The sequence below is a fragment of the Mercurialis annua genome, linkage group LG2 (assembly GCF_937616625.2).
Source record: "Mercurialis annua linkage group LG2, ddMerAnnu1.2, whole genome shotgun sequence".
Classification (NCBI taxonomy): domain Eukaryota; kingdom Viridiplantae; phylum Streptophyta; class Magnoliopsida; order Malpighiales; family Euphorbiaceae; genus Mercurialis; species Mercurialis annua.
In genome coordinates this window covers 48600174-48619746 of record NC_065571.1, presented here as the reverse complement: position 1 = coordinate 48619746, position 19573 = coordinate 48600174, and the positions used below count along the sequence as shown (strand labels likewise).

At 34.3% G+C, this 19573-nt stretch overlaps 3 protein-coding genes across 7 annotated transcripts; 1 reads left to right on the top strand and 2 right to left on the bottom strand.

Annotated features, from left to right (window-relative positions):
- Positions 1–2538: 2538 nt before the first annotated feature.
- On the bottom strand, positions 2539–5028 carry LOC126667271 (hyphally regulated cell wall protein 3-like). Of its 2 annotated transcripts, XM_050360241.2 has the most exons (3): positions 4924–5028; positions 3958–4502; positions 2539–3015 (listed from the first exon to the last, which is right to left on the bottom strand). In XM_050360241.2, exons 2-3 carry the CDS (start codon positions 4496–4498, stop codon positions 2675–2677), a joined length of 882 nt encoding a protein of 293 aa, XP_050216198.1. In that variant the 5' UTR covers positions 4499–4502; positions 4924–5028; the 3' UTR covers positions 2539–2674. The 2 variants fall into 2 exon arrangements, with proteins under 2 accessions (XP_050216198.1, XP_050216199.1); XM_050360242.2 differs by lacking the exon at positions 4924–5028 and having other exon boundaries at positions 3958–4907.
- A 3079-nt stretch (positions 5029–8107) lies between these two features.
- On the top strand, positions 8108–12733 carry LOC126670044 (RNA polymerase II C-terminal domain phosphatase-like 4). Of its 4 annotated transcripts, none has more exons than XM_050363698.2 (9): positions 8108–8230; positions 8510–8743; positions 8817–8905; positions 9872–9984; positions 10293–10473; positions 10979–11268; positions 11548–11733; positions 11815–11853; positions 12138–12733. In XM_050363698.2, exons 2-9 carry the CDS (start codon positions 8514–8516, stop codon positions 12447–12449), a joined length of 1440 nt encoding a protein of 479 aa, XP_050219655.1. In that variant the 5' UTR covers positions 8108–8230; positions 8510–8513; the 3' UTR covers positions 12450–12733. The 4 variants fall into 4 exon arrangements, with proteins under 4 accessions (XP_050219655.1, XP_050219653.1, XP_050219654.1 ...); XM_050363696.2 differs by having other exon boundaries at positions 9869–9984; XM_050363697.2 differs by having other exon boundaries at positions 8110–8253; positions 9869–9984.
- A 1797-nt stretch (positions 12734–14530) lies between these two features.
- On the bottom strand, positions 14531–17842 carry LOC126670116 (protein DETOXIFICATION 16-like). The gene is made up of 8 exons (XM_050363781.2): positions 17460–17842; positions 16072–16616; positions 15908–15994; positions 15585–15641; positions 15197–15435; positions 14941–15059; positions 14780–14866; positions 14531–14689 (listed from the first exon to the last, which is right to left on the bottom strand). The coding sequence occupies exons 1-8, from the start codon at positions 17709–17711 to the stop codon at positions 14627–14629; spliced, it is 1449 nt and encodes a 482-aa protein (XP_050219738.1). The 5' UTR covers positions 17712–17842; the 3' UTR covers positions 14531–14626.
- Between the last annotated feature and the right edge of the window lie 1731 nt (positions 17843–19573).

Here is a 19573-nt window from a genome sequence, read left to right as displayed (position 1 = left end):
TTCTAGTTGTTTGTTGCTGGTAGGTATTCAATGCAATAATCGTGTCTGGAATTCTGTTTTGGAATTCTTCAGCTGGTTAGATGGAGGTAGATATAAAGAGAAGAAAACTATTTGTGTCATGGTGATGTGGAGTGTTTGGCAGGCTAGAAACAACTTATTGTGGAATAAAGTTAAAGAAACTTCAAAGCAGGTGGTGAATAGAGCTACTAAAATTCTACACCATTGGCAAGCAGTTCAGAAAGCTCCTATGGCCAGTGTGCTGAACAAAGACTTTGAAGGTGGCGCTACTACATGGGAAACTCCTAACGAAGGTTGTTTAAAGATCAATGTCGATGCTGCGTGTTTCAACTCGACCCCGAGAACAGGCTGCGCTGCTGTTGTTAGAGACCATAGAGGAGGTTGGATTACGGCTGTTACTAATACAAGAATGGAGAAGCTTGATCCGGTTGTTGCTGAAGCCTGGGCATTATTGGAAGCGCTGTCTTGGATTAAAGATTGCTGTAGAGGAAGAATTGTGGTGGAAGTGGACTGTCTCCAAATTGTCAAATTATTAAAGACAGAGATTCATCCTATATCGGCTCTCTGTTGCTTTTTATTTGATTGTCTTAGTATTTTGGAAACCTTGGATAATGTCAAGGTTAGTTTTGCCTATCGTTCTGCGAATCGTGTGGCTCACCATATGGCGAGAGCAACGAATTCTATGCCAGGACGAAGGGATTGGTCAGATGATCCTCCCTATTTTATCTCTGATGTATTGTTGGCTGATTTAAATTAATATAAGTCCTTTGATTGTCAAAAAAAAAACATTAACAAATTAAGTCTAACTTCAAAAAAAAAAAAAACATTTTGAGCATTATGTAATGCAGCTGGAAACTCAAAAAATTAACCGATAAGCTTACATAAATAAAATGCAACCATTATAAATATAATAAACCGAAATGGACGATTAAATCAAACTAACAAGTAATTAATTAATGTGATACATATTAGTCCAGTAATTACAAAAAAATTGTAACAAAACCCTAAACCCAATTTGAGATTGTAGTAAAAGAACATGTATGAGTTAGGTGCATAACATTTTCATATAAACTTTCATGCCATAATAAGAATTTTGAACCATACACTTAAAGAAAGCTCAATAATTAATCACAAAAATTAATGATAAAAGAAACAAGTAGAATATGTCGCTGATTAAGATACAAAGAGGTGTAATCATCAGTGATTATAATGTTTAATTAGTTGCTAACATGAAGGATAATTAGTGATCACATATAGAGGTGGCCATGGGCCGGGTCAGCCCGTGAACTGGCCCGAAACCGGCCCGGTCAAATCCGGCCTGGAACCGGTCAAACCCGGAACCGGCCCGGAACCGTATAAAGGGCGGTTCCGGGCCGGTTCCATATTTGTTGAACTGTGAACCGGCGGTTCCGGGTCGGAACCGGCGGTTCAAGGGTCGAACCCGTTGATAAAAAATATATATTGTATATTTTTAATATATATATTATATCTTTACCATATAATATATTTACTTTTACAATAAAATATATGTTATATTTGTTTTAGTTAAATTTTGGATTGACATTTTAATTTAAAAGAAAGAAGAATTTATTTTCTTGTAATATTATCTCTGTGAGTTATTTTATTGTTAAATTACATTTTTTAGTAATTAAATTTTAATTTTTTTTTAATTTTTTTTTAAACCGTCCTAAACCGGAACCGGAACCGGAACCGTCCGGTTCCGAACCGTCATGGAACCGTCTCTTAGGCGGTTTCAAGCCGGTTCCACTTTTTCTTGGTAGAATTGGACATGCGTTTCGTTGATAAATTTTAACCTATGAAGAAAAAAATTAAAAAAATTGCTTATTTATTATAGGCCTAATCACTCAAAAAACCCCCACCTTTAAACTTTTTTTCAATTCTACCCCGACGTTGAAAATTTGTCAATTTTACCCACTTTGAATTTTCCGTTTTCAATTGTACTCCAATATTTTAATTTTTGTTAATTTTTCTACTTAAACGATGAAATCATTCAATTAATTAAGTCTAAACATGAAATTAAATTCTTTTTTATTCAAAAAAGTACAAATAAGTCTTTTATTTTTAAAAACTAACTAAAAATCATAATCAAATTAACACTAATTTAAATTCTTAATTAATTTAACTAAATTTAAATAAATTTTAAAAATATACAATCAATATATGCTAGACATGGAGAATGTTTTAAACAAATTTCCAAACGCAAAAGACGTTAATTTAATTTTTCAGGGTACAATTGAAACACAAAAATTCAAAATAGGGTAAAATTGACAAATTTTCAACGTCAGGGTATGATTGAAAAGGGGCTAAAAGGTCGGGGTTTTTTAAGACATTAGGCCTTTATTATATTCTATAAAATTAATAAAGGGATGACTACTACCAACGACAAAATTAAACGATACAATCCAATGCAACTATTGATAAACTAATTATCATCAGGCTATTTAGAAGAAAACTAATTTCAAATAAACATTAGACAAACATGCCAACCACATCACAAGGTAAAACCTTATAAAACTTATGAACATTTTCTCATATAAGCTAACTGTTCTACATAACAATAGAAATTAGCAAACTACCTAACTTGGAAATTTAGACCTAAATACCCATAAAAAAATACTTGACATATAAAGAGAAACTACTTCAAGTATTTTCCATTGATGTAGTTATTGCCGTAATCGACCCTACGGTACCTTTCTTCCCTCGGGTACTCAGAATAGCCACTTTTGTCCCCAGCCTTGAACGTTGTGGTAGTCTTGTACTCATCCTTGTATCCGGTTCTTCCACTCGATCTCTCCTTGTATACATCACCACTGGAATAGCTATCTTTCTTTGTTGTCTGCTCGTAAGAACCAGTCTCTTTTTCGAATATTTTATTCCTTGTAGTGCATTCTTCATTATAGGACTGCCTCGGAATTATGTCATTGCCGGTAGCTTTTGAGCACCACCCGTGGGCATTTGGCATAACCTTGGAATAGCCTATGTTATCCACCATTAAGGCAATTTCAGAGAAAAGACTCATTGCATACAAAAATGATACAAAACGAGTGAATTTGTCTAGAAGATATACACTACAAACCAACTGACAGGTAGCAACAAAATATTTAATAACCTGATTTACAAAGCAAAAACACAACTAACATCTTACTCACAGCTATAAGATACAACACAAGCATTCAAAACGTCTAATAGAATGCTACTGTCAAATTCATAAACAAATGAAAGGGACTCGTACACTAGGAGCAAGGGGAATATTTTGCTTAAACTGAATCCTTCATAGACTTTTCTCACAAAAGCTCCAGTATGTTTAAATTATAGAGTTTTTTTGTCAAAAGTTTAAGTTATAGAGTTTACTCATATGGAGTGGTACGCTATAAGTCCAGAATAGACAAGAATTTCTGACCAGAAAAGGGTAGAAATTGTCTCAACTCATAACAGTTTCTATAACCTAGGCTGACCTTAGTGAACCATGTTCTGTAATATGACATTATGACTATAGGTTCATGATAGAAGAATACAGCATTTTCACATCCTTACGGTTATAAATAATACATAAATTATAGGACCAAATAGAATCACATATGATTAGTGTCACAGTGCATTGATGCAGTTAACAAACATTTGCTTGAAACTTAGAAAAGTGTTGAAAATCATGAAGATACTTTCACGTAAAAGAAAACCAAATCACAGAAAAAAATTCTTTTAGAAGTCCATTCCACAATTTTATAATGCAACGCTTTGTCAATTTATGACCAAAATCTGCAGTGTGACTAATGTGAACAGAAACTCTGCATATTACAATCAAAATCATAGTCATGATAGAGATGCCTGAAAATTAAAGATGACGTACATTTGATGCTATTGAAACATCCAGGTAGCATAAAAACAACATAAAAAAATCTAAAGATCTTCTTTAAGTACCTGTGTTTGATGGAGAAAAATCTACTTCAACATCAGATCCCTCGTGTGATTCTGCTTCAGAATCAAAACCCTCAACATATTCTTCATCAAAATCAAATTCTCCGTTACTCTCTTCTCCGACTTCGGATCCTCCATGACAATCATTCCCATCAACGGATCCTCCATGACAATCATTCCCATCAACGGATCCTCCATGACAATCATCCCCATCATTGAATCCTCCATGACAATTATCCCCATCAACGGATCCTCCATGACAATCATCCCCATCATCAAATCTTCCATGACAATCATCCCCATCATCGGACCCTCCATGACAATCATCCCCATCATCGGACCCTTCCTGACAATCATCCCCATCAACGGACCCTCCATGACAATCATCCCCATCATCTGATCCTCCCGGACAATCATCCCCTTCATCGGACCCACCATAACAATCATCCCCTTCATCGGATCCTCCATAATAATCATCCCCATTGTCATCGTCATAACCAACACTGTCATATCCATCACTATCATATCCATCACTATCCGCCATTATCCTACATTTGATTTTAGTTTTGATACAGCAAAGCGAAAACTAACTTTCTAAACAATAACTAATCAAGTCTCTAACTCAAATAAAATCCACAAAAAGCCGCTCCACGCTATAATTAACAATCAAAAATATCTTCTGACCATTATGTAATGCAGCCATTGTACTTTCATAAACTGAAATTGATGATTAAATCAAACTAAGAAGTAATTAATTAGTATGAGACAGATTAGTCCAGTCATTAGTAATTAGAAAAAACTTGTAAATAAAAACCTAACCCGTTTGGAATTTCATATAAACTATCATGTCATATTTCATGTAACCATGTGCTATAATAATAATTTTCAACCATAATCAGAACTTAAATAATGAATCACATAACACTTAAAGAACAAAATTAATGGTTAAAATGAAGATTTTTTTAATACCTTCTGTATGTTGTTTAGATTTGCTGATGTTGTGGGGAGCCAAGTTTAGCAAATGGAGCCGTAGGGGTTTTACAGCACTCAAGGTTTAATAAAACACTCAAAAACAGTTTCAATGTTTCAATCATGGAAACAGAAATAAAATAAGATTCAATTTGACCCCTATTCTTTTCATGTTGGGCTGATTCACCACTCCTTTTTATTTTGGATTTTTTGGTTTAATTTACCTGTATGATAAAGTTGTAATTAAAAACGGTTATAGATGTTATAAATAATTTGACATAAAAGGTAATGTTTGAATAAACACCTACAAGAGTATGTTAACATCTACCGGTTACGAATTAAGGTGATGGGTACAATTGGATAAAACCAAGTAGAGGCAGAGAATCACCAGGTTTCACAACTCGGAGCAAACTGAGCAATACGGTGCTTTTAACTGGGCTTGATGGATCGAAGGCGGCAGCGGAGCCAAACATCTTCTTCTCCAAGCACCGATGAATTTGTGATAATGGCGGTTACTGAAATCATAACTGCAGAATGGAAGATTTGAAACTGCACTTTCATTTTTTTAGACATCATGATCATGAGTTAATAAAAGATGGAGGTTTGTACTGTGGATGAAGGGTCGCCATTAACAACTGATAAAGTTGTATTAAGAACTACAAGTCTAATGATCATATTAAATAATACTAATCACATTTCCTAAGGGATGAAACCATCAACGTCGGCTGCAAATCTAAGACAGGATGATATGGAATTTCTCAAATCATCAAGTGATTAAGTCGCTGTAAGTCATCTTCCCTAATTATAAAGAGTATCACAATTTCCTACTACTTTAGTATAATTAATTTCAACCATCATAATCTGAATCCCCAAAATGGGTGGGTTTTTTTTTCCCTTCGTTGGGTGTCTATAATCCCCAAAATGGGTGGTTTTTTTTCCTTTCGTTGGGTGTCTATAAATTAATTTCTTGTTTACACAATTATGATACTTCTGTTTTGAAGTCGTACACTAATTTTTCTCTAATACCATGGATAATCATTTTTCTTCTCTTAATAGCACTTTTACTCACCCAGAAGCAGTAGAAGAAGAAATCCCTCTAGGAGAAGAAGAACTCCAAAATCTTAATGTAGAAAGTCATCTTTCGATTTTCTGTAAGTTTATTTCAGAAAAACAATTTCCCCCATCCCTTGTTCAGACAGTGAGTTTGGGGTCTTTCTGATTCTCTTTCCATCCAATCTGGTCCGGGTGGAAGTTTCCAAATCAATTTCAATGATGAATTTGACTTGTTTCGAGTGATAAGGGGTGCACCATGGCGATTCCGAAATCATTTATTCTTGGTTAAAGCGTGGGAACCAAACTATTTCTATAACCCAAGTGATTTTCAGTTTGCGAATTTTTGGGTTCAACTATGGGGCTTAACATACTCTTACTCCACCACTCCGGTTGGTCGCAAAATCGGACAACGTTTCGGTGAAGTACTAGAAACATCGATCTACAACATCTTTTCGCACTATAGTGATTGCCTGGCTCAGGACAATCTTTGGAATTCTAACGAAATAAATTTGCCAAATTGTTCCTGGAATCTTTCCTTTTCATTTTTTGTTTTAGAAACAAGTTAAAATAACAGATTTAACTAAAAGGTTTTAAAAATTGACATGCTTGACATATAATCAAAACCAATAGAACAGAGCTTGTTTTCAAACATGGAAAAATTGATTAAAAAAGTGCTCTGAAAGTTTATATTAAGAAGTAAAATGTGTACTGTGCAGAGTATTGTAACCACCTCTTTAATCAAATGAGTGGTCATTTAAGGAATAATGGTTAATAAAATTGTCAAAACAACAATGCATACTCTTTAATAATGCCACGAAAGAACAACAAACATTCAATTTTTTTGCACAAATTCATTATTTTGGAAAGCTTAACCGGTTCTCCAGTGGGCAAGTGAAACTTTAAGCATTGAAGCAAAGAGTTCCAAGTTCATAGGCTGAGTCACTATAACATACCATTTTTATCTTTAAATGTAATATCTGGCAACACTAATGTTTTTACTAACATAAATTTTTAATTTTTTCATGAAATTTTGTAAGAGGGGCCTCATAAGCGGCCCCTCAAATGCTCGCGTTCCGGCGTCATTTGGTGGATCTCCTCAACTATCAGGTAAGCTTAAATTGGATTTTTTATCTATTTTTTGGGTAAATTTTGCAGGTGGTCTATATTGGTGAATTTGTTTTCTAAATGATTCCGACAGTTTCAATCATGCTTTCCTACAAAATTAAGGTGATACTTATATTATGTCATTTATATGCTAACGGTAAGTTGGTTTTTCTATAAGTAACTTATTTATTTTTGTTTCTACCGTTCGTTTAGCAAATTATGCAAATTTTGCTTTTTAATTTGTTAAACGAATGTGTATTTGGATGACTCAATTAGTAGTCGCGAAGTCCACTTTACTTTTTCTTATTTAAGAATGGTTCATCATCTTCAGGAGGTGGCCATTCTTCTCATATTATTATATATTGTTATCTTTGGCAAAAAAAAAAAAAAAAAGATATAGTTGTAATTGAGACATAAAATTTGTGTCACCTGCACTAATACATATAAAAAACGTTATTATTGATAAAATAAAATAAAGATCGACTTTAATCATGTGACTTCTTTTCATAATTTGTGATTATTAATTTGATTTTTTTTCTCTTATTATGTTTTTTTTAAAACTCTCTTTATGTTATAGTAAGTGTTAATTGGAATACTCATTTAATAATCCGTTAGTATTTTCGATCATTTAGTTTTTTTTTAAATTGCTATTTTTAAAGTTCATCTCAACTTGAGAGGTCATGTTCAGTGAATCTATATCATTTATAATAGATAATAATATTCAAATTTTAAAAAGTACTAAATTTATGTGAAAAATACGATTATTCTAAAGTCTTATTTTTTTTAAAATTAGATTATCAATTTTTGTCTAAATCAAATTACCCTTGTTATCTATAACGTTAATTAATTTAATTTATAGATAATTAACAAATAAATATAAAGTTTTCAATTATATAATTTACTTAATAATAAAATAAGTTTGAATTATGATAAAGTATTTTAAAATAAGGACAAAATTGACATTTAGGTGGGTAAAAAACAAATGGTAATAATTGGATTAGGTAGGATAAGGTTAAAATTTAGTTAAATGAAAAACTAATTAGGCATAGAAAACCCACGATCACTTCCTTATTCTTCCATCTCCTCCCATCACTGCCTCCACTACCCGTCGTCGCACCGCCCAAAACCGCATCACAAGCTCTGTTCGCCAGTGAGTTGTCTTTCTTGACCTAGGTATTGTATTTTTGCCAAATTTGATTTTGATTCAGGTCCATGTTAACGGCCAATTTCGAATTCTCTGGTTGATTTTAATTTCAAATTCTCCTTTTAGCTTACTATCAATTTCGATTATCTGCTTTAATGATTAATGTACTGCCGATTTCAATTTCAATTGATTTTGTTCAATTTGTTGTTGCCATTTTTTGTTCATAACAATAGTTAATTGTTAGCTGTAAGGTTTGAGTATTGTATGAATATGTTGATTGTGCAGAAAAATGAGTGTAGTGACTGATTCACCGGTGCGCTCTTCGCATTCATCGAGCAGTGATGATTTCGCTACTTTTTTGGATGCTGAGTTAGGCTCGTCGTCTGATTCTTCTTCTAAAGCGAAGAATGTTGTTGATGATGATAAGAAGGAAGTTGAGTCTGATTCATGGGCTGATGAGAATGATGATGACTGTGATTCATGGGGCGATGATAATGATGATGACACCGTAGCCAATCAGTATTTGTTTTTTCTGTTTTTTTTTTTTTTTTTTTTATCTTTGCTGGATTCTTTATTTTGTTTTCTGATACAGAATTAAGAGGGCTCGAGTGGAGATACAAGAGATTGTTCAGGATAATCTCCAAGCATCAACTTCTCATATACATATACAGCAAAACTCAGGTAATTTGTGTTTTGCGTTTTCTTACATCTTTTATTAAATATGCTTAATTTTGCCAAGAATGAAAATCAAACAAACTGGAACAGTACATTTTAGAAGTTCTGTTTTTTTCCTAAATGAAATTGAATGAACTATTCCGCCTTGGCTGAGAAGTGAATATTTTTGTATTTTCTACAGTGAACACTGAATTGTAAACTTATTTTATTTGAATAGTCAAATAACAATAATCTAGTTCATATGGAACCTATTGTTTCTATTAATAGGAATGTACAGCCATTTTTCTTTAGGGAGCTTGTAATTAGTTTTCTTATGTGTGTTAAAACAAATAATGGGTATTTTATGTATAAAAATGCAATGCATGGGCCAAATGACAGTTTTTCTGGAAGTTTGAATTAGGTAATAGTTGATTTACTTGGCAGATAGGTTTTGTAGTTAATTGACTTGTTAGATGGGCTGTTGGTTTGAGGATATGATTTATTAGACTAGTAGTTAATTTTTGCAGCTGTTAGTTAAGCTTTCATATTAGTTTTAGATGTGGACTCCATTTTCTGTTGTTGATTTGGTGGATGTTTTTGGGCATAAGCAGTAGAAATGCATGAAAACATCATTTTAAGAAATCCTCTTTGCATTTTTGTAGTTTCAAATTCTCTCTTTTTGTTCCTCTCCGATCTCTCTCTAGCTTTTATTTTTGCTCTTTCTCAAATTTTCTAGTTTTATTTCTCATCAGTCACACCTGTAAAATGGGAATCTATATTGTATCAGTCAACGCCATTTTTATATATGTATTGGAAAATGAAAGTGATAGGGCAGTTGGTGGTGCATGCTTATGCATTTTGCATTTTGGTCCATTTTTTATGTTTTTCCAAGCCATTGCGTGATTGGTGCATTTTCGCTGTCAAGAGTTTATTTTAAACTTGTTTTTTGTTTTCATTGTTGTTGATTGGTATTGATCTATTGTGATGCAGTAGCATCCACGAGTAAGGTTGCTTGCACACATCCAGGAACTTTTGGTGACATGTGTATATGTTGCGGAGAAAGGTTGGCTGCGGAAACAGGTGTCACACTTGGGTACATACATAAGGTATGCATTCTTTAAAGGTATTAAAGATTAAAATGTAAATTTTTTCCTCTACTTATTACATCATCACTGGAACATAAATATGTTTCCTCAACAATATATCACGCATCAATGTGAAAAGAATAAAAAAAATCATCAGCTAGAAAGCAGATGCTTTAGCAAGTGTCAAATTATTGAGTTATTTTTGTACCTAAATCTAAGGGATTTTGAGCATTCTGCATACATCTAAGAGATTTTCAGTATTCTGCATCTTTCTCATGCATCTCTTCTTAACTATAGATATAATGTGGATAGAACAATTGTTTTCACAGGGTTTAAGGCTTGGTAATGATGAAATTGTGCGATTACGTAACACAGATACAAAGAATTTGCTTCGAAACAGGAAGCTCTACTTGGTCCTTGATCTAGACCATACACTGCTTAATTCTACTCAGCTTATCCATTTGACTCCAGAAGAGGACTATTTGAAAAGTCAAATAGATTCTGTGCAAGGTATGTTTTTTCACTGACTTGATAGAACTTGAGGAAACTTAAACGTACATTAGAGTTGTTCCTGCAACGTATAGACCAGTTTCTGAAGAATCAATCAGGTTCTTCTCCTAATGATTCCATGACTCTGTTCTTTGACATTACCCGTGAGACTAGAGTAATGTTCACCCTTTTCGCATGTTGGAACTTTTATATGAAGGCTTTTGATTTTGTAACTGCTGCCCATCCTTTGTTATATGTATTATAAACTATAAAATGGCACCTTCTACATGATTGTTTTGGTTAGCAAACACTGAAACTAATTTGGGGATCTCATAAAAGTTTTAGATTGTTTACATTTACGTCCAGCATTGTACCTTCTGAATGGAGTCAATGGACTTTGTTGGAATTATGCACTGCTCATGATCTGGCCAACTAGCTGTCCTGTTCATTGGGCGAATTTCATTAATGTGTAACACTTGGCAGTCTGGGCCTTTTAATTGACTTTCTATTTGTGTGAAATGGATAGATGGCTTAAATGGTAGCCTCTTCAAGTTGGATTTCATGCATATGATGACGAAGTTAAGGCCCTTTGTCCATGAATTTCTTAAAGAAGCAAGCCAGATGTTTCAGATGTACATATACACGATGGGTGACAGGGCATACGCACACGAAATGGCTAAGCTTCTTGATCCTGGAAGAAAGTACTTCCACGACAGAGTTATTTCACGCGACGACGGAACTCAACGACATCAAAAAGGTCTTGACATTGTGCTCGGTCAAGATAGTGCTGTTCTTATCCTTGATGACACAGAGAATGTGAGTGCTTGAGAAGAAAATTAAAATTATTTTATTTCTTATCATTTAAATTATACATTGATGTTCTTTCATGCCAATTTGCTTTGAAATGATTTATTTATATTATAGGCAAGCCGCAAGTGTTAATAGATGGTTTGACTCTTAGAACTTTTTAATTCTGCTGGTTTCTAGTTATACTTTTATCATACTATGATCATTATTTCCTTTGCTGTATTTCATCTGTTTTGTATTTTGCATTTTATAATGCCTTTCCTTCTAAGATACTTTTATTTGATTTAGGCTTGGACAAAGCATAAAGAAAATCTGATTCTGATGGAAAGATATCATTTCTTTGCTTCAAGCTGTCGCCAATTTGGATTCGAATGTAAATCTCTTTCACAGATAAAGAGCGATGAGAGTGAGTCTGATGGAGCACTTGCATCAGTTCTCAAGGTCTTACGGAAAATTCACCAGATGTTCTTTGATGTATGACCTCTCTTCTCATGTCTTTATCGGTATGACCTATTTTTGTGCTTGATTCTTATATTACTGAAAATCACCTTGCAGGAGCTAGCGGACAATCTAGATGGCAGAGATGTGAGGCAGGTAAGACAGATGGTAGTTTCTTAGAAGTCTTAAGTATTCTCAACCGATTCTTATTAAAAATACTTTGTATTCTATTGCCTTCCAAGATTATTCCTGGAATTCTTTCCTATCACATTTCCTGTCATACTCTTCCTTGATTGATAGTTGTTTTTTGTCCTGCGAGTTCATTTTTAAATAAGACAGATGTAATTACTTTTGGCTTTAATTAGATCACATATTTATTTTAGGTTTATAAATAAATTGTCGCATGGGTTAGAATAATTACATCCTTTGTTGTTCTTCAGGTATTGGGTACGGTTCGTAAAGATGTGCTAAAGGGATGCAAAATTGTATTTAGTCGAGTATTTCCGACCCAATTCCAAGCTGAAAATCATCATCTCTGGAAGATGGCGGAGCAGTTAGGGGCTACATGCTGTAGAGAACCTGATCCATCAGTAACACATGTGGTCTCGGCAGAAGCTGGAACAGAGAAGTCTCATTGGGCTCGGAAGAACGATAAGTTTTTGGTCTATCCGCGGTGGATAGAGGCTGCAAATTATATGTGGCAAAGGCAGCCAGAAGAGAATTTTTCGATTAACCAACCAACCAAACAATAGTCGGTATCTTCTTGTAGGTCAGTATTTTTTCTTGTTCTTGATTCTGAAGTTGTTGATAGCTTAAGGTCTGGTTCCCATTTAGCAGAATTGATCAGCTCCCTTTGGACATTTTTGTGACACCATCCCGGTTATCTGTGCCCATTATGTTTACGGGTTCTGTACAAATGCATCAAGCGATTCATAGGTTTATTAAATATTTTCTTGATATATATTGATAGTTCGATAACTCGGATGATGTAAAATTTTCCTGATATGTTAATAGCTCGGATAGACTTGGATGCCAATGCTTTGATAGGGGTAATGCTTTCTTAATTTTGCCGTGCTTGTTCAGTTGTGTCCTTCAATATTTGCAAGTTGAGACATGAAGTATTGGTATTCGTTTCTTTAGTTTCCTGTTTAATATATTCAGAATTTATGATGTTTGTTGAACAGCTGTAATGGTCGAGCAAGTTATTTTACATAAACATGAGTAGGCAAGTGCATCAGTCTGGATTACTTAATTTAGTTTATTGCGGTAAAATTAATTAATTTATAAAATATATATAATAAACGTTCTTATTAAATTTAGTAGTAATTTTGTGTTTATATAGGTGACTTCTCTTATACTTTATAATGCGATTTACTATAATTAATAAGAGTACTATTTATCTACTTTAGTAATAACTGAATGGCGATAAATTAGGCCTAATTACTCAAAAACCCCCCACCTTTCACTTTGTTTTCGTTTATACCCTGACCTAGGAAAAATGTCATAAATACTACTGACCTTGTCATTATGTTTCGCCCGTACCCTCGAGGTATTAAATTGATCTCTTTTCATTTGAAAAAGAGTTTAAAATAATCCTTCATTTTTAGCATATATTCTAATTACACGTCAATGTTATTAATTATACAAAAACACCTTCTTCTTTAAAAAATTCAACTAATAATAATAATTTAATTTATATTAATTATCAATAATTTGTTAAAAATAAAAAACCGTAAATTTTTTTACATCAGACTAATTAATTTCAACATAATACCGTACTTTAATTTTAAAATCTATTTTCAATTTTTTTTTTAAAAAAAATTAAAAAAAATAGCTCCTCCTCCATGGGAGGAGGAGCTTCTCCTTCCTTCCATGGAGGAAGGAGCTCGCAGCTCCTTCCTCCATGAGGAAGGAGGACGCTGCTCCTTCCTCATGGAGGAAGGAGCTCGCAGCTCCTTCCTCCATGAGGAAGGAGGACGCTGCTCCTTCCTCCATGAGGAAGGAGCACGCTGCTCCTTCCTCCATGTGAGGAAGGAGCAGATCTGCTCCTTCCTCACATGGAGGAAGAAGCAGATCTGCTCCTTCCTCCATGTGAGGAAGGAGCAGTGCGAGCTCCTTCCTCACATGGAGGAAGGAGCAGCTCCTTCCTCCATGGAGGAAGGAGCTTATTTTCGTAAAAATTAAAAAAAAATGAAAAAAATAATATTAGCGGTTTTTTTAAATAGGAGTACGGTAATAAATAGGACTTAATAAAACTATGTTATTTTATTTATTTATTTTATTTAAATTAAAAAATTAATTAATTTTGGGATTTATTTGAACGTTTTTAAAGATGAAGTATTAGTTTGTACATTTTTTAATAGAAAAAGGTATAAAATAACCCTTAAATTTAGTTGTTTTTAAGAAATCATCTTTTTTTTGAAATTTGGGGTACGGGCGAAACATAATGACAAGGTCAGTAGTATTTATGACATTTTTCCTAGGTCAGGGTATAAACGAAATCAAAGTGAAAGGTGGGGGGTTTTTGAGTAATTAAGCCGATAAATTATGATGAAAAAACTACAAATAGATAACAATGTGGAACGGAGGATAGGATTTAAGTAATTATTGTATAATGGTATGTTCGTTTCAAATAAATTTTACAAAATTTTATAGAGTTCATTTGTAAATGAATACTGTAGTGTTTGGTTCATTTAGATTTTTTTTATTAAGTCTACATTTTAGTTTTGTGGAATTGATTATTTATATTTTAAAGAACAGTAAATGAATTTATTTGCAAATAAAATAAAATTTAGAGTAGAATTGAACTAAGGGCAACAATTGTTGGGACTAATTTGATTCAAATGATGGCATTCTACTATTTACTCTTTCTGGAATGATCTAAATTTGCAATTCTGCAGAATTTGGTTCCAACAAAAAATAATGGTATTTACAAAGCATCAGCCTCTCTGATGACCATTGCAGTTTGGCCTCTTTCTTTAGCTTTCCTTACCTGCAAACAAATCAAAATATAAAAATATCAAATCAGGAAATTAGAGACAATATTCTGATAATGTAAGAGAAAAAAACTGAAGTACTGTACTTGTTTGTCCCAGTCAAGGCACAAAATTATGATTGAATAAGAAGTTGCTTGCACAAACATTGCTACTGTAATCCCAATCCACAGACCCTGTAAACCGCATTTAGTGTAAATATTCTGATTTTGCGGTTTTCTTTCAGAAAATTGAATATTATTGAATATACCTTCCCTCCGATGTGGAATACAAAAGCTAATACGACAGCACAGGGAATTCCGATGAGGTAATAAGCTCCCAAGTTCACAATTGCCCCTATTTTCTGCAATCCACATCCTCTACAAGTCCCTGAAATTATTGGAGAAACATTTAGGCCATTTCCAACACTAAACGCTATTTTGATATGAAATCTTACACCAAAATGGTATAAATTTATCAAATTTACTCCAACATATAACATCGTTTATGATTGAAGAGACGATGACCTGAAAGTACGGTTTGATAACCATTGATGAAATGAGATACTGCAAGCAGAGGCATCATTTTGGCGGCGTATTTAACAACTTTGATTTCCTTGCTAAACAAGTAACCCCAAACATTTCGACATAACACCATAGCAATAGCTACAACAATGCCTTCTACTAGTACCATAATCACCACAGCATATACTGCTAGCCTCGCTGCTCGGGGTCGCCCAGCACCCAGTTCATTTGACACTCTTGTACTACACATGCAAACCAAAATTTGATTAAAAATTTGAAAGAAGATTAACTCAACCGAAACAAGTTAGTTGTTTAGGTTCATTATGCATCAAAAGTGAAGTGAAAGCATTTTATTTTCAAAGTGAACCAAATCTGAAAAATCAAATTGCACCTTACAGCACCACTGAGACCAAAAGATATCATGTAAGCCATCATGTGCATGTTAAAGCTGCAAATGCACAAAATAATCTCATTAGTAGAGAATTTCTGGATTTTTAAAGATCTCTCTTACAAAATCCGCTACCAGTCTAGGCAAGAATTCCGATGCATATATGTATGATATAGACGGTCTTGTATGGAAAGTTTACTGAATCCTACATATGTATTATTCGAAACTTTATATTTATAACCTATCTTATAAACATATTTCATTCCACAGTTTTCCGTTCCCATGCAACATAGTATATGGCTTACAATTAATATAAAGTTTCAAACCTTATGGACAATACAGATGCTTCGAGTTTCGGGTCCGGAAGAATGCCGGATAACATGACAACTATCTCAAGTGACCAAACTTCCAAGCTGAATCAAGCCATGAAAATTAACTAAATCAACATTATAGCAATTTAAAATCCTGAAAAAAAGAATTAAGAACATACCTAAGCATTACAGTAGCAGGAATTGCCAGTTTTAGAAACTTGGGAATTCCATGAAATGCTTCCTTTGAGAAACCTGTCCAAGTTTCTTTACATGATGAAGAAAACCAGACATAACCTATGAGCAGCAATGAAATAACCCAAAAAGAAATAGTATTTGCCAGAGCAGCTCCATTTTCTCTCAGGCCAGACCTAAAAACCAGAAGCCAACAAATAGGAATATGCAATGCTGTTGCAATTGCTCCACTGATCAAAACAGGAACAACTTTATTTTGTGTTTGTAAGAATCTGATGAGACATTCGAGTAGTGAAATCCCGAAAAATCCGGGGATGAGGAAACGAGCGTATTTCCCTGCCTCCTCTGCTATTTCATGATTTTGTCTGACAAACTTGAGAATGTCAGCAGAAAAAGCAAATGCAATTCCTATAGGTACGCTCATAATCAGAAGAATTAGAACTCCTCTTTGTAAATGTATGCCAAGCAAGTGATACTGTTTCGCCCCGTACGCCTGACCGGAGAATGTCTCTAATGCGCTTCCCATCCCTCTCTTAGCAACAAGGAGAATCAGAACAAAAAAACTATCAAAATGATGAGAATTTCATGTTCTCCCATCTAACAAGAACTCGTTATAGATTCTGACCGTCGATATATTTTATTTATATTTTATTTTGGTTACCGTTCTTTAATTTGTTTCATTAGGATGATTAAACATCAATGTAATTTCAATATGGAAGATTTTGGTTAGTGTACATATAAAATATCAAGTTGATTTGTGAATGATTATGTGTTTAAATAAAATAATAAGGTAATTTAGCATAAATAATCAAACACCGATTGTCACATACACATAATTTATCCAAAAATCACTTAAAAACATCGGGTGTTACTTAAATGAAGTTCAGTTACCAAATCAAGACAAATTAAAATAGAATTACCAAAATAAAATAAAGGTCAAGTACAACGAAAGTTCAAACCTATTACCCCAGAATCAATGTTTTAAAAACTGAACCGGTAGCCAAACAGTAAGGCCACATGTTCCAGGTTCAACCGATTGAATAAATTACACTTAAAAATAAGTAAATTTTAGACATGGATTACGGTATAACCGATTTAACCAGCAGTTCAACCAAGTCAATTATCGGTTCAACCGACGGTTCAGTCCAGATCAACTGGTTCAACTCGATCCAACTGGGTTAAACCAGATTCCAAATTTTACGGTAAATCAGACAGTACAGCTTGCTGGTTTCTGGTTAAACCGGTTGGACGATCCGGTCCGGTATTTTAATTACTTCCCACAAGAAGTCTAGTATTCTTGAAATATGAGTTGACTCATGTGATCAGCAGTTCATGAACCGGGTCTATACACAAATTTAGTAATGAAAATACTAACCAGCAAAGTGTAACCAGCCATGGAAGCAAAAGAAGTGGCAATAGAAGCACCAGAAAGAGCAAGCTCACCAAGGTGACCAACAAATGTCAAGCAAATCATCTGAATCAAACCGATACAGAAGAACACTGAAATCAAAGGACCTGCTAATAATAACTGCTGCTTCATCTCCTTCATAATCTCCTCTCTGCTGAAGCTAAAACTGCCATTTTCTTGAACTTGTTTAGGTGATGATTCTTGTTTTTCAGAATCCATTTTAATTCTTTGTTTTTGCTATGTTCTAATCTACAGTAAGTGAGGAGTTACAGAGTGGGTACAGTACAGTGCTAAGATTAATATTTTTTGAAAAATTGAGTTGGATTGTGAAATAAGGCAGTGGATTATATGTTACTTTAACAGGTGTTTTCCCACTATAAAGTTTTATTCTTAACCACCCACTTTGGTTTTCTTAATTTGTTTAAGCAAAACAAGATATAATTTTATTAAGGGTGAATATGGTTCGGTTCAGCTCAATTTGGTTTCGTTCCGTAAAATTTAAAATCAAACTATAATATAAAATCAAAACAAAATCACACCGAATTGACTGCTATACTACAATTTACTATTATTTCCGTTTAGTTTGATCAGTTCGGTTAATTAATAATAAAAATTAAATTAAAACTAATTTTGTTGGTCCAAATTGAGCGCAATGTATGGGAGAATACATTCATGAGGCCCAGAATGTGAATCATATAACCGTGGGCCGGACACCACATTAAACCCAAAACCCTAAGGTAATGGGTTAGGTAGTCCATCCCACTTATATATTCCACATTCTACCCTTAAGTGTGATACTCTTCCACATTAGATCGCTCAACTTACCTCGGAACTAGACTCCAACCCTTTCGGGATGACTACCCGGAGTCACCAAGTTCTACCAATTGTTGGTCCAAATTGAGCGCAATGTATGGGAGAATACATTCATGAGGTCCAGAATGTGAATCATATAACCGTGGGCCGGACACCACATTAAACCCAAAACCCTAAGGTAATGGGTTAGGTAGTCCATCCCACTTATATATTCCACATTCTACTCATATCTTTCCAATGTGGGATTTCCATCACACTTAATATTCAACAAATTTAATTAAAACTTAAATAAATCTCTATTTGGTCCGGTTCAAATTAATAGTTTGGTCCAATTTCTGCGCAGCCCTATCTATTAGGCTTATCAAATGCAATATTAATCTAATTACTTATAATTGCCCGATTCTAGGAATTGGAAAATTGTAATTAGGGTTGATTTTTGAACAAAGGATCAATTCACCCCCTCAACTTGACACAAAATATCAAATGAATCATTCTCGCCGCTTTTGATACAAATCAACCCAAAACTTGCGTTTTCGTATCAGAAAAGCCCTTCGGAGAGTGAGTTTCTTAATTTTATTTAATTAATCAAATATCCTTCATTAATCATAATTAATTATATTCTAATTAATCAAAGCTTTAATTATATCCTAATAAAATACAATTAAATAACTCTAATTATATCATAATTTATCCTAATTAAACACAATTAATCCTTGGACAAAAAAACACAATTAACCCTAATCATCTTCTTCCCCACATTTATACCGCCGTCACCGCATATTCCGGCCACCATATACTCCCGCCACCGGTCGTTTTATCCGGCCTACCCAGCAACCTGCTCATCCTCTTGAGAATGAGCAACCTGCTCATACTCAAGAGGATGAACAAATCTGCTCATCCTCTTGAGGATGAGCAGCAGCGCGCTGCTCATCCTTTTGAGGATGAAGGAATCCGTTCATCTTCAAAAGGATGAACGGAATCGTTCATCCTTTTAAGGATGAACAATCGGTGCAGCAGCAGGCGGCGAACGATGTTGAACGAGGAGCAGCAGCAGGTGGCGAACGGAGGAGCAGCACCAGGTGGCGGACGGTGTTGAATGAGGAGCAGCAGCCGTGGCGGAGGATCTTTTGATCTGCCTTTCTGCAGTTTTGAACGGTAGAAGCAGCACCGGAGAACGACCTAGGACGGAAGGCGGCAAGAGGATAGTGTTGAACGAAGAAGTTGATGTTCGTCGGAGGTAGTGGCAGGGTGGAGGGAAGAAAGAAGGC